At 42.4% G+C, this 15,339-nt stretch overlaps 1 protein-coding gene across 10 annotated transcripts in view; it reads right to left on the reverse strand.

The window, feature by feature from the left end:
- Positions 1–15,339, reverse strand: part of PREX2 (phosphatidylinositol-3,4,5-trisphosphate dependent Rac exchange factor 2) — a 298,158-nt gene that overhangs the window by 105,734 nt on the left and 177,085 nt on the right. For all 10 annotated transcript variants that reach the window (XM_082363375.1, XM_082363371.1, XM_082363367.1 and 7 more), the window contains 3 exons: positions 9,041–9,260; positions 8,289–8,496; positions 1,425–1,604 (listed from right to left, as the gene is read on the reverse strand). In XM_082363375.1, coding sequence (XP_082219501.1) covers positions 1,425–1,604; positions 8,289–8,496; positions 9,041–9,260 — 608 coding nt within the window. The remainder of the gene's footprint in view (positions 1–1,424; positions 1,605–8,288; positions 8,497–9,040; positions 9,261–15,339) is intronic.

Raw genomic sequence — 15,339 nt, forward strand, 5'->3', positions numbered from 1 at the left:
TTGGAATAGTAGAGTGGTTAATAAACTGAGAGCCAGGCCACCCGATTTCCTAGGTAAATTATGTAACTCCTGCGGGCCTCAGCTTCCTTAGATGTAAAATGCAGTTAATATCAGAACCTGCCACAGAGGGTTGTGGGAGGAATTCCGTGAAATCATCCTGCTTCCCCCTGTGTCTGGTAAGAATATGTTTTTAATGTTAGCTATTAGTTTGTGCTAAACATCTCTGATGAAACAACTTTGATTTAACGATAATTACTAAATATCTCTTCACTGTAAAACACTGTATAATAAATAAGAGTAAGAGAGTTTTTGTCTTCAGTTAATGTAAATAAAACGGGAGGTTCTGAAGCCGCACACTCAGCATACGTGGCAGGTTGCCACAGGTCTCAATGAGGTTCCAGGTGACACAAGGATTCAAAGGAGAAAAAGCACTTTCAACTAAGGAAGTTCATTGGAAGAGCCATCATTTGAGAGTCTGGTAAGAAGAGGACTCGACAGAGTTTGGAGGGAAGGTGTTATGGGTTGAATTGTATCTCTCCCTCCCCCGCCCCTAAATTCATATGGTGAAGTCCAACACTCAGTATTCCAGACTGTGATCTCGTTTGGAGAGAGGGTCTTGACAGAGGTAATCAAGTTAAAATGAGGTCACTAGTGGGGGCCCTAATCCAGTATGACTGGTGTCCTTATAAGAAAGAGGAAACATGGACACTGAGACAGGCTTGGAAGGAAAAGGATGTGAACAGACAGAGGGAGAAGACAGCCATCTGCAACCAAGAGATTGAGCCTTCCTTCCCAGCCCTCAGAAAGAACCCAACCCTGCTGACACCTGGATTTCAGACTTCCAGCCCTAGAACTGTAGGATAATAAATAAATTTCTGTTGTTCAAGCCACCTGGTTCTTGGTACTTTGTTACAGCAGTCCTATCAAAATTGTACAGAAGGCATGCAAGGGAAGAAAAAATGCACAAAGCTGGTCACAGAGGTGAGCACATGAAACTAGTTCAATTAGCTTGAATCACAGAATATAGGAAGGAGGAAAAACAAAACAAAAAGAACTCCTATTCACTACCCAATAGTCCAATAATCAGAAACAGATATTAAAAAAAAAAAAAAACCTGTTAATATAGGCACAACTTGTTTATTTGCCATACGTGTTACACAGTCCATAAGAGAATAACAAATCTCCTAAATTAGGTCCGCTCGGTTGGAGAAAAAATGTTTTTTCCGAATTACTCCGATTATAAAAGGGAAGAATTTGAAAGACAGTGATGTCTCACTATGCTTTGTCTGAGGTTGGTAACAGCCAGCGGTTATTTTGTGGGACTAATAAACAAAAACAACAGTCAAAAATTTTTTCAAGACCTATGTGGAAAATACAGAATCCCATTTGACTTGGTCGATGAGTTTCAGGAATGAATGAATTACCTGTAAGAGTCTCTGTTGCTGATGGTGTCGTGACCTGAATCTTCCTGCTCATCGCCTGCCACGTTAAAACAGACGCGTTTGCTGTTTCTCTCTCCCTTCTCGTTGTCACTGTCTGTTGGGACTATGGACTCTGATGTCTTACGTTCTAATTTAGGAGAATATGTTATTGAAGACAGAAGGCTGCAGTGGGATATTAAAAAATAAAAGAATAAGTGCACATTTTCACACCGGCGGCTACAGATAACTACCTTGCTCATTTTATATGATAGGCTTACAGATATTTCTAGAGCTTCTTCTAGGTGTCACCTGAAATTAATACCCTGTTGCATAAAAAGCCTGTCATGCAAAGTTCACTCTTTCCTCTCAGAATAAGTAATGGAAACAGCACACAGTTTTGATGAGAAAGCTGTGTGCAAATCCAGGTTCTGCCATGGACCAGCTGTGCTCTCCTGGCAAAACCGGGATGGTTCTCTTTGACATCTACGAAATGTGGAGAATAAGAATAGCTACCCACAGGGCTGCTGGGAGAATGAAGTGCACAGAACATATTGCTGGTACTCAACGGGCATCACCTCGCTCCAGCCATCGTCACCACCACGTGAAAATACCTGAGAAACTTTAAAGTGGATATTTATTTTAATATCCAAGTATTAAAATAAACACTAAATGGGCTTATACCTCCTCACTGGCTTACCTGCAGATGTTAAAATCCCATTACACCCCTCCGCCTGCCTTGGGTTTCCCCCAGGCTTTCTCTATTTGTCAGGGAGAATATCGTGTGGACAAACCGTCCTCACACTCGTGCAAACAGGAGTCCTGCCCGTCCCGACCCTAAGACGCTAAACAGCGTCACACACAGGTGAGGACAGGAGGTAGTGGGGCCACCCCAATACCATCCACAACCCAGTCACCAGGAAACATCGTGAATCTGCCCAAACGCAAAGCTCTCCCACTGGGCTCAAGGCTAAAGTACACTTTCAGACTCTGAATCGGCATAAAACTTGATGCAGACTCTGAGCAGCGCTGATTCCACCAGGCTAGACTTGAATGTTTGGCTGTAAATTGTTTCTTACAGAACTAACTCAAAATGACACAAAAATGGGATCAGTCTTTACTATCAAACAATGTGCTATAGAATTTGCAAAACAAATTAAACCATAACTGAACAAAGGGCCCGGGCATGGTTTCTCCAGCCCACAATCATCTTCTCCTTTATTTACCAAATACCGATGACATGCTGTTCTAGTCAACAGCACATATGCACGTATCTTGACACTCATTTTTCCATAGCAATGTCATGTTTATTTTATTTCAAGACCATGAAAAGATCTTCTACCTCTTATTTATATCCCATCATGTCAAACCCAATGCTGTGCAGAGTAAATATTTGTTAAGTCATTTCACTAATGAATTAATTAAACACATTTATCGGACCATGCATTGCCCTTGGTGCTGTGTGTGCAGCAGTTTACAAAACAAACAAAAGTCCGTGCCCTCTTGGCGCTTAAATTCTACTGGGAGGAAACAAACAACGACCAGATAAGCTGTATAGTGTATCACATGGTGACAAATGGGAAGGAGAAAACTTTTTAAAAAGGGAATGAAGCCAGGGCTGCAACTTCAAATAGTGTCATCAGGTAAGGTCTCACTGTGAGATATCTGAATAATATTTTGGCAGTTTATAGTTTTTAGACACCTGGGAAAATCAGGGAGTTCTGCTAGATTGCTCAGGGCCCTGCAAAGCTATGAATTATTTTAAACACACTTTTCTATTTGGAAAGATATGTTTATGTCTCATAAGACAGACTGTGTATTTCTTCACTCCCTCCATCCAAAAGATTAAAGCATTAGATTAACTCCAATTACCCAAGCTGCACGCTGCACAGACAGATGAACTCTTGACTACCAAAGAGGAAAGAGATGCAGGAGTTCTCATTCTGCAAGGAGCCCTCTGTGCTCTATGGACCTTTTAAATTAGGAGTCATGGGGGCTCAGCATAAACATTTTTTTCAGAGCTCTACGAATTGTGTTCACATATTTGCTTTTCATTTTAAACAGCTGCAGTCATGCTTGCACTGACCCTGTGGGAACAAGTGTTAGGCTAACAAACAAATGATAGAAAAACAATGTTTCTGACACCACGTTTTTGCATAAAGTTTCTCGATTCTTAAAAGTAATAATAGAGCATAAAGCTTAATATTTGTGCTCGCAGAAATATTTTCCTTTACCTTTGCTCGTATACAGTGTTAAGCTCCCTCTGATAGTGTGTAGGTCTGTTGATTCTGAATTAACATCCTGAGCTGAGTACCATTTCCGGTCAATCTCCGCCAAATGCCCTTGATGAATAAAGATTTCTGTATATGGTAGATTGCGTCTACCTGTGTGTTTTCTATTTAACTGAGATTTAAATATCATCATCATCCTCTTCAGCACAGCTAACATTTGTTGAGCTCTTATGCCAGTCACTATGCTAAGTACCTAACAGGTATTAATTCATTCAGTCCCTCAAACCACCTTATGAAGTGGGAATCCTCGTTATTATTATCAGTATTATCATTGTTATTCTCATGTTAGAGATGGGCTGAGTGAGACACACTCATATACTGTGCAAACGAAGCAGAACACCCCTCCCTGCATATCGCTCACCCACTCTGGAGGGCGAAGGTGGTCGTGAGTGCCGCCCACCACATCCCAGTTCTCCGGGACTCATGACTGGCTGGCTCCCCTCCTCCTGGGAGGGTAGGAATGGCCACGTGCCTTGCTTTCGCCAATGCAGTGTGAGCGGAGGTGACACGGGTCCCTCCTGGGTGGACGTCTTCATGCAAGCGTGCTCTCTGCCTCATTCCCTCCCTGCTGTGACCGTCAGAGGCGTTCCAGCTGATGCGGCTTGGCCAGCCTAGACCTGAGTGAGGTCAATGTGGAGCAGAGACCCCCGAGACCCAGTGGGCATGGAAAGTGAGCAAGAAAGAAACTTCGCTGTCTCAAGTCTGAGAGGCTTTAGAGTTTTGGTGAACATAACAGTGAAAGGGGTAAAAACCAGTTATAGAGGAAGCAGGATGTCCAGAGCAGGAAGACACGAGTGACTGGGACTCAGGGGATGGACTGGGTCCCGGGGAAGCTGGCACCGTCTCTCCACAGACCGGCCACCAGCCTGACACCTGAGTGCCTAGAAGGCCAGCCACGCCGGCCTCAGGAGCAGGGCTGACCAGGCAGAGGTGCGTCACGTTCCGGGATCAGAAAGAGGCTAATGCAAGAGGAGCTCAGAGAAATGGGTTTGGAGAGGCGGACGGGGGCAAATCGTGTAGAAATGTGCAGGCCACGATAACGCATCTCCCATTATTCTAGTTGCACTGCAGTACCAGTAAACGGCTTTAAGCAGGGGACTAGCACCATTTACCTGTACAGATCCCTCTGGCACCTGCTGAATGTAGAATGTATTAGATGGAGAGGCACAGCTGGAAAATTCTACAGCGGGTACTAGGGAGGAGACCATGGTGACCCAGTCTCAGGTGATGGGGTGGACACATTCTGAGGTATGACCGGCAGGACTTGATAAGGTACTGGAGGTGAAGGGAAAGGAAAGAGAAGAATCACAGATGATACCTAGATTCTGGCTTCATAAACTGAAGAGATGGAGAATACTTTACTAAGAAGGGGGACAACCTTGATGGGGGAGGGGGCAAAGCAGATTTGAGTATGAGGTCAAAGTAGATGTCAATTTCAGAAACAAATTTAAGTTTGAGGCGTCTGTGAGACAGCCCAGGGTTTCATAACCCAACTCACAGATGGATTGTGAGAATGAAAGAAAGCAGTGCATGTAATCATATAACTGTGCCCGGCACGTGAGCCCCTATAATACATGCTACTTTTTATGAAACTGTGCCCACTTTTTTACATTTACCAGAAAAATTCTTGGGAAAACCTCAAAGATAATTCCACCACCAGCCCTACCGTTCCTATCTGTAACCCCCAGCTCACTAACTGTCCTACAATGTGTTTTGGCTGTCACTCAATCCTGGGACATGTGGCACCCGCAAAATGAAGTCTGTTCTCAAATTTCCTGCCTTACTAGCCCCCAATACTCTTTATTCATTTCCTCTCTGTGAGAATACACAAACCCTGAATTTTAAAACCCTGTCAAAGGTTCTGGACTCTCCACGAATTATTTTTTCCCTTTACTTATATCTAACACCCGAGCGTCATTAACCAGAAAATCACCCATTAAAGGGCTAAAGTACCTAGCTTCCTGAAATGAAACAGGAATCACAAAATCTTGATGAAATTCATAACATCGCCTTACTTCCTGTTACTACACAGCACATCTGTCTCTAGTTCTATCTTTGGATCTGAACAAGGTAGGAGGATTTAGGGGAATGCCTGTGTGTCAAAGGATGTGTTCCCAAGTGACAGGAAAACCAGACTGCACAATTAGGCTCAGCACCAGGACCTTTCACAGGAATGAATGACTCCTAGAAAGGCTAGCAGGGAGATATTGTGAGGCAATTCTCTTAAAACTCGGCACAGCGGCCGAGATCTGCTTCTCCACTCTGCAGAGGTATCTATGTTGGACCAAGAATAATTTCTACATGGTGAGAAAACTGTTGAGTAACGAGCTTTTTAAATAATTTGTCAAGCTCCACTGCACTGCAGCGCTTCCGAACGGGGCAATGGGGCATCCAGACACCTGGACAACTGCACTGTTTTAAAGTGATTACGTTACACACTGAATTATGGTGGAACATATTTAGATTTAGAATTAGATTATATGGTGCACACAGAGAAGACCAAGGAAGTTTCTCAAATCATTGGCTCATTTCATGTCACTTTCCTAATAAACAAGCACAGCTGGTAAAGACTTTTCGAATAACAGAGTGGGGAAATCACAAGTAAAAATAGGTAATCCTTTTAACTAGCTTTGGTTAATAAAAATAGCTTAACCCTCTTTCTGAAATTAGTGCTTTAAATATAAAGCATTTTAAACCAAGTAAAGGGAGTCCCTTGGCTCTAACTATTTCCTTGAAAATATATCTACATTAGCTGAACTTAAAAAAAAAAAAAGTCAATAAATTAACAGAGACAGACAAACTCTGGACCATTGCCAGGAAGTGCTGGATAGTCAATGCATTAGAGAGCCAGTCTCCAAGGCGGTGTTCACTCAGGCACATCAGTAATCCTGCCATTGACAAAGGACTCATCTGAAAAGGAGGAATAATAACTCTTGGTTTAACTGGAAGCATGGGATTGGTCCAGATGCTCTCCTAGAATCCCTCTGAGATCTAGGATACATGATTCAATGCTACTATCCATTGCCTTATTAATAAACAGTCTTCCTCTTGAACCTTCTGAATACTTCAGGGGAAAAAAGAGACTGGTTTCTAAAATACAATATAACATATATGATAAAATCAATTTATTAAATAAAGCAAAATATAATGTCCTAAAATATTAACTTCTCTGTCACAAGGTCATTCTAAAACAATTCCAAATATCATGTATTTGTTTAAAAATAACCACCTGTTCTCTCAGTAACCTCAAGCTGTTTGATTGGTCTATGAATGGGGTGGTCCCAATATAATACACCAAGTGTTATAAGTAATTTTAAAAAACTAGTGTATTAGACAAAGGAAAACAGAATTTCAATTCTAAATTAACTCATAAAAATGTCAGAAAGCAGTAGCACAGTAAATAGTAACTACTTAAAGATAATCTTAGAAACATGGTGCACTAATATGGTAATTTTGATCTCTAAATTTCAAAGATGTATAAAGTAAGAGATCATGTCAATTAAAATTTCATTATTGTAATGTGTAATTACAACAAAGCCTTAGAATAAGTTCTAAATATTTTATGTGAAATCTGAATTATCCGTGGAAGTAGGGATGATGTGTGTGTGAACTAAATAATACACATTTGACAGCCATCTAAATCTGCAACTTCATAAAGGGAGTACATTAAAAAGAGGAAAATGGTCCTTATACCATTTTCAGATTTTTCCCACTATGATATATTCAACAATTTCAATCCCCTGAATGATAAGCAAGCATGTCAAGCCCTAGGCTGATTGCTTTTTGTATTAATTTTTATATTTTTCACCACAAATAGATAATTTGTTATGATTATTCACCCTCTTCTATACATGAGAAACTGAGCTACCCCAAATCCCATTCTGCCCTGACTAGATGTGAAGCATAATCACACTCTATGATGTAGCAAACCATCCTACAGAGTTCAGGCAATTCTCCAACCTTCAAATTCTTGAATAAGAATCAGAGTTGACCTCTGGAAAAATTTTATTCAACTCCTTCCTCTTCTCTGTTCTTGAAAAAAGATTCCAAATTACTGGCACAGCGATTTGGGTACTTCCTTAGTAAACCATTAATTCAATCAGAAGAGAAGAAAGGGTGTTGGTCATTGCTCCTAGGGTCACATACTTTTGCTTTTACTCATTTAACAAGTATGTTAAGGATTTGGTATGCTTTACATTTTTTCATAAACATCTGTTGAGTGCCTATCCACGAAATGCTGTGTTCTGGTCTGTAAAAGGTACACAAGGAAATCCCTACACGCAGTTCGTACCCTTTCAATCATATTGTTCAATTTAACGTTTGCACACTGAAAGTTAGCGTTTTCTATATGAAAGAACCCTGTTGTTCTCTTCCCTGGTATTAAATGCTTCCTTAAAATACAGATCTACAGAATTGCCATGTTTTCTCATTTTTAAGGTGTTGGCATGAAGAGGATCTATACGCTCAGCAAAAATTCCTACATTTTCAAACAGTAAAAAGAATAATGGGTATTCAGGAGTGCCACTTCCTACAGCTAATGTATTACGTACATTTAAAATACAGTAAATAAAATGCTTACTCATCTGTTTGACAAACACACATCTCCACCTCCTTCAGTGCAGTCTGAAGTTTGCCCAGCAGTTTCTGATAGATATCTTGGGTTTCTAAGTCGTCTTCTTTCAACAAATACCGGAGACCGTGCCCATCTTGCTGCCCCAGAGACAGGCCTGAAGGGGCCGCCATGGTTGTAATCGTATGTTGAATGTACACCATAGGGCTTAGTTTTCCTGAGGAGATGAAACCATTCCATAGCAACAGTTATTACCTTGAACTTACAGTAGCAATCCAGAGCCACTCATTTTAGACGTCCAAGCTTACAAAAGATAAAATGCCAATCTAATGCTGCATTTAATTCAGGAATTAAAGCTTATGGGGAGTTGTGATTAAAAACGAGGAATACAGCTCGATTCCACGTCCCACTGGGATGGCATGGGATGGTACTCTGCACCCCTTGCAGGTGCTCCTCCACTATTTTTCTCATAGTTATAGGGCCATCTCAGATGAGTGATTTCACAGCAACATGAGCTGTGCCTATCAGGCATGTAAGGAAGACAAAAACAATCATTCTTCTTAGAGGAAAACGGATGAAAATGTGTAACTCCATTTTCACTCTACAAACACTTATGCATAATTATCCAAATGATTAGCGTGAGGAATCCTTTCTTTATAAAATTTCAGACTTGCTGACATGCTAATTTCAGGGATGCAGGAATAGGTATGACTGCCTAAGTTACGCGTCATAATTTGATAAAGCTGAAAAAGCTAACATACCTTGTTCCGATTTATTTTCTTTATCATGAGAATTATGCTTCCTGCTATCCAACTGAACACCAAATGCACTCCCCAGGTACGCTGATGTTTTGGGATAAGAAACTTCCATCACGTTGACATGGCAGTTGGTGGGGCAGAAATCACTGCTGTGCAGTGGGGAGATTTTAGATTTGGCCTGTTTAAAGGTGGGCCAGGCTCTATTCTTTAGTACACGAGAAAACTGTAGATGAAAGATGAAAGAAAAAGCAGTTGAATGCAGTGATAATTCAAACATTTCACTCCTGTCATCCACACCAAAATCAAAAGAAAATTAAAACATGTCAACTGCAACGGGTGAAATAAATGACAAGCTGTTAGAAATTAAGTCATTATTTTAAAATCCACACATTCTTAGAAAAGCAAAGCAATATAGGCAGCAAATGCAAAGGATTCTTTTGAAACACTGATTGCAAGTTAAGCGCTAAAAGGGATGAATTCAAGTGATCAACACCACTTACTAGGACTCACATCCACAGGTTCCCAGCAGCTGAGAGGCAGAGAGAGAAACTGAATCGGCGTCCTAGGACACCAAGCTAGGAGAAGGTGCAAGGTGGCAGAATAGGGTAGCTGTCAGGTCAAGGATGGAAGAAGATGGATTATTCCAAACATTGTCAGAAAGCTGACCCAGACCCGAGTCTGTGAGCAGGTTAGACAGCAAAGCTTGGTGGTGGGGACCCCGAATGGCAGGACAACAGGCAGAACAGACTTTCCTTCCCACCCGGGCCTCCTGCTAATCACCGCTGAGCTTTGGGTCAGGGGCAGCCTGAAGACTGGCGTGGACTCTGCTTCTGTGCCATTGAGAATAGTGATGCTCAAGGAAGTTACACAACTTGCCCGGACAGCCACTCCCCTACTTAAAACCTTGCCATCCAAATCCATGGTCTACACTTGCGATGGTCTATACAGCCTCCCAGAGTCCGATCCACACCCGGTTTATTTATCTCAAGCTCTCTTCCCCTTGCTCCCTGTGCGCCTCCTGGCTTTCACTCAGTTCCTCTCACATGCCATCTACTCATTCGAGGTCTCTGTACAGGCTGTTCACTGTGCCTGAAATGTTCTTCCCTCGTTTCCAAACTTACTCCTATGCATTTTCAAGTTCTATGAAATCATCAAGGGGCCTTCCTTGAGCCCTAGTCTAGGTTCAATTTTCCATTTAGGTGCTAGGTTACAGCACCCTGTAATCCTCCTTACAATTATGAATAATTTTCTTTTTATTTATTTATTTTATTTTATTTATTTATTTTTGGCTGCGTTGGGTCTTTCTCTAGTTGCGACGAGCAGGGGCTACTCTTCGTTGCGGTGCGTGGGCTTCTCATTGCCAGGGCTTCTCTTGTTGCGGAGCACGGGCTCCAGGTGCACAGGCTTCAGTAGTTGTGGCTCGCGGGCTCTAGAGCACAGGCTCAGTAGTTGTATCATGCAGGCTCAGTAGCTGCGGCACACAGGCTTAGTTGCTCCGCAGCACGTGGGATCTTCCCAGACGAGGCCTTGAACCTGTGTCCCCTGCCATTGGCAGGCGGATTCTTAGCCACTGCACCACTAGGGAAGTCCCATGAATAATTTTCTTATTTCTCTCTCCCTTAGCAGATGGTAAACTCCATGGGAGTGATGCTTACATCTGTCTTGTGCATCACACACAAGCATCTCATAGAATTGAAGTGGATTGTAGTTTCAAAAACAAAGGACTGAGGGGCTTCCCTGGTGCGCAGTGGTTGGGAATCTGCCTGCCAATGCAGGGGACACGGGTTCAAGCCCTGGTCTGGGAAGATCCCACATGCCGCGGAGCGACTAAGCCCGTGAGCCACAACTACTGAGCCTGCGCGTCTGGAGCCTGTGCTCCGCAACGGGAGAGGCCGCGACGGTGAGAGGCCCGCGCACCGCGATGAAGAGTGGCCCCCACTTGCCGCAACTGGAGAAAGCCCTCGCACAGAAACGAAGACCCAACACAGCCAAAAATAAAATAAATAAATAAATAAATAAATTTATTAAAAAAAAAAAAAAACCAACAAAGGACTGAGAGCCACCAGCTCCCTGTGTTTTAGTTATGTCGTCCCCATAACTGATGTGATGCTGGGCAAGTCCCTGTCTCTTTGTCATTTCTAGTAAAATATGGAATGTGGATTAAATAATATCTATGCTCTCTTCTTGGAAACTATAACCAGATCCTATCTATTTATTCCACTAGTAGAGTAGTAATCTGGACATTGAAGAGAATAAAAATTAAGACTATTACCGGTTACTGTGTAACTTTTCTAGGTTAAATTCAAGAATAAAGATGTGATATCAAAAATCACATCTTATAAGCTCACCATTAGGATATGAACTATCTTACAAATATATTAAACTGTGTTTTCAAATCACATGTCAGAAGCTGTGTATCTCAGCAAAAGGCTAGCACATAGTAGGACTCTAAATAGAACTGGAATGAAATGCAGGAATCTATTAACAAAATTACTAACACATTTGAAAATGATACATAGTGAAAATAGCCTAAACACTGAGAGACAGGAAGGTATTTAGAGAATTCCTGAATTATCACTTTCTCTTTATTAATAAAGCAACTGTGACCTGGAGACTTATCTCGGAAAGACCTAGAATTTAAGGCCAGATGAAAACTTTCACTCAGAAGTTCTTTTCCACTGTAGTTGCAGGATAAAAATCTCAGAGAAGGCTCCCACGGCACAAAGACACGGAGATCGATTTTATTATGTCACAGCATCCATGGTAATAGGCAGTTACCCTTCTCTTGCTTTCTTTCATTTTAACCAATTATTCATTCATTCAAAAATATGAAAAGAAGCATCTATTCTGGATCCTGTGCTATGCTGGAGACACAGCTCTTGCCCTCATAGAATTCACGGTCTAGTAGGGGACACAGGTAAAAACAATATATCACCCTTATATATAACAATTATACTATTACAATTATATGTAACATATATGTATAAACATATATACAACTGTATATGTGTATGTACATATGTAACAATTATATAATAAATACGATAGCCAGATAATTAGAAATTTTGGTAAGTGCTGAGAAGGAAGTGAACAGGGTGATGTAATGAAGTATCTCTAGAGTGATCAGGCAGAGGAGGGGGAAGATTCCCTTTTCAGTGGGACCCAATTCCTGCAGCTTTCCGACATCTATCTCAATACAAATGTCTTCTATGCCCTCTCCCCATGCACTCAGAACGGTGCGTAGCCACATGTCTGAATGTGCCTAGTTTCTTTCAAAGAGTAAGTGGAAACTTCTTTGATAAGAGCCTCTCTTGGAGAAGGAAGAGCCTTATGAAAGCAGTGCTGTCTTCCATCCTGGGGTATCCCTAGGAAAGGGGGAGGGGGCGAGGGGGGCCCATAATCATGGGTCCTGGGAATGTGGATATATTTTGAAGATCAAAAATGTGCTGGCAGACAGCATGCCCTGCTATTTAATGGTGAGCTCTTTCTGAAACACAGACCTAAAATGCGGAAGGCGGAGTTCTTGTACTGACCGTGGGGGGCACGTGACAATGCTCTGATCATGCCATACAGTAGTAAAGGGCCCTGGAAGTGTGGACCTGTCATCTTCTTTAGCAACATCAAATGAAACACTGAGCTCACTCATCTGCTTTGGAGAAGCTCACAAGGAAAGACAAAAGTTCTTTTCCATAAATAAAAAACTGCAGTTTTGCAATAAAGAAACGTACAGGGTATGGGATGGGGGTGGTGGGAATGAGTTGGGATGGAAAATGCTTTAGACCTATTGTGGACCAAGCTTATTACCAGCTTCATTCATTCATCCAACAATGACCTATCCAGGGCGCTCTAAACCAGGCACGGTTCTAGGCACATTGGGAAACAGTGAATGAACAAAGATTCCTGCCTTCTGGGTGGTTACATTCTAATGAGGGGAGAGGCAAACAATAAACATAGTAAGTCAAAGTGGGACTTTGCCACATGAGAGGCTGGCGAAAAAGGCGGAATCAGCATAGGAGACTACGAATGGGCCACGAAGAAAGGACAAAACCAGGATAGGTCATGTCACAGAAAACTGCTTAAGAAAGGTACAAGCTCAACTGCATCAGATGCTACTAAAACAAGGACTACAATGACCACAGTGAATAAGCTTTGGCAAAATATAGGCCACCAGTGACCTTAGAAAGGGCCAGTTCAGTTACATGCAGGGAACCAGAGCCCACCTGCAGTGTGCTGAGAACGAAAGGTGAGTGAGACAGCAGGTGTGGGCAGCGGGTATGGACAGAGGATGTGGGCAGCAGGTATGGACAGCGGGTGTAGACAGCAGGTATGGACAGCGGGTGTGGACAGCAGGTATGGACAGCGGGTGTGGACAGCAAGTATGGACAGCGGGTGTGGACAGCGGGTGTGGACAGCAGGTGTCGACAGCGGGTATGGACAGCGGGTGTGGACAGCGGGTATGGACAGCGAGTGTGGACAGCGGGTGTGGACAGCAGGTGTAGACCGCGGGTATGGACAGTGGGTGTGGACAGCGGGTATGGACAGCGAGTGTGGACAGCGGGTGTGGACAGCAGGTATGGACAGCGGGTGTGGACAGAGGGTATGGACAGCGAGTGTGGACAGCGGGTGTGGACAGCAGGTGTGGACAGCGGGTATGGACAGCAGGTGTGGACAGCAGGTGTGGACAGCGGGTATGGACAGCGGGTGTGGACAGCGGGTGTGGACAGTGGGAATGGACAGCGGGTATGGACAGTGGGTATGGACAGCGGGTGTGGACAGCGGGTATGGACAGCGGGTGTGGACAGCGGGTGTGGACAGCAGGTGTGAACAGTGGGCATGGCCAGCGGGTGTGGACAGCAGGTGTGGACAGCAGGTGTAGGTAGCTCTTTTTAGGACAGAGATCAAAGATGTGGAAGAGGAGGTGGAGAGGAGTGTGGCGGGCAAGGGAAATATTTATCTTTAATATAGATATTAAGGCAAATTTGTGTATTGACAGGAAGAAGTCATTCTTGGAAAAGGAATTTCAGGTTTTTAATGCATTGGTAGTTAATTCATGAATTACTGAGCATGACAACAAGTTTAGATCCAATTACAGTCATTTGACTACAAGTCAAAAAAAAATACAAAGGTAAGCTATTATTTTGCAGACAGTCTCCCATTTCAATGAAGTGTAAAACCCCACTGGCATGGACCTATAAAAATTTTGTATCGGGGGAAGAGGACGTGGGGAGAGATTTTACCCACAGTTTTCCTAATCCATACATCCATTTGGGGATTATGTGGCATTAATATCTAAAGATACTCAGAATAGTCAACGTAAAACTTAGATTCCTACAGATAGTATTTTTGCGTAAAAAGGAACTATCTCTTAAAAGCTCATTAAATATTTATAGGGAAGAAGTATCCCCAGTGCCAAAAATAAGGCCAATTATGGAACTATTTGGAAACAGGAGAATGAATCTAGAATTTTTTAAAGTTCTCAGGACAACAGAGAGTGAGTACGTTCCCCCAAACAGTGCATACTTTTATGTCTGGAACGACTGCCCACACTTCCTGCCCCATAGAGATTAAACGCCAGCTTAGGGTTCATTCAGGTCCCCAGTAAGGTCTGAACATCTGTGGCCTGTAATGCTGGCCAAAAACTTAAATGTGATTGCAGCAGCCTGGCTATGGAAACTGTAGAAATATCAACTGGTTTCTATTTTTAACACGTAAAACTTTTAGAGTCAAAATAATAAGGGAAAGCCAGCCTCTTTGAGATTTTAGTTTCTATGGATACATTTTATTTTACACAAAGAGGGCTGTTTGAAGCTTTCATCTGGGAGACAAATAGGTTGCTAATAATAGTTTAAAAGTAAATACGTGGAAATTAAAAATACATATTCACAAATGCTATAGTTTCCGTTGACATACATCTGTTACATGGATGGAGCTGACCTTACCTGACAGGCCGTTACCTTAGGTATCGACATTTTATTCAAACAGAAAAGATCCTTGAAATGTTTTCTTGCTAACCTTGTTTCTCTATTTCGTGAGAAAGATAGCCAGTGATTCTAAACAGGTTTATGGTCAAGAAGGGATGATGAAAGGACTGCTTTTAAAGCACTCATGTCCTGGTTAACTACAAGTTTCTCTTTATTTCTAAATTAAAAATAAAAATAAGTGAGACGGCACTCCATAGGACTGATACCTAGTTGGCTACCTGCCAGGTATGTGACTTGAAGCAAATTCTTACTTCCTGAGAAAGAAGCAGGCTGATAAGACTATTCAGTACACATGGCTACTTGGAGGCTCAAACAGCAACA

This window comes from Balaenoptera borealis, assembly GCF_965194805.1.
Source record: "Balaenoptera borealis genome assembly, chromosome: 17".
In the NCBI taxonomy this organism is placed as follows: domain Eukaryota; kingdom Metazoa; phylum Chordata; class Mammalia; order Artiodactyla; family Balaenopteridae; genus Balaenoptera; species Balaenoptera borealis.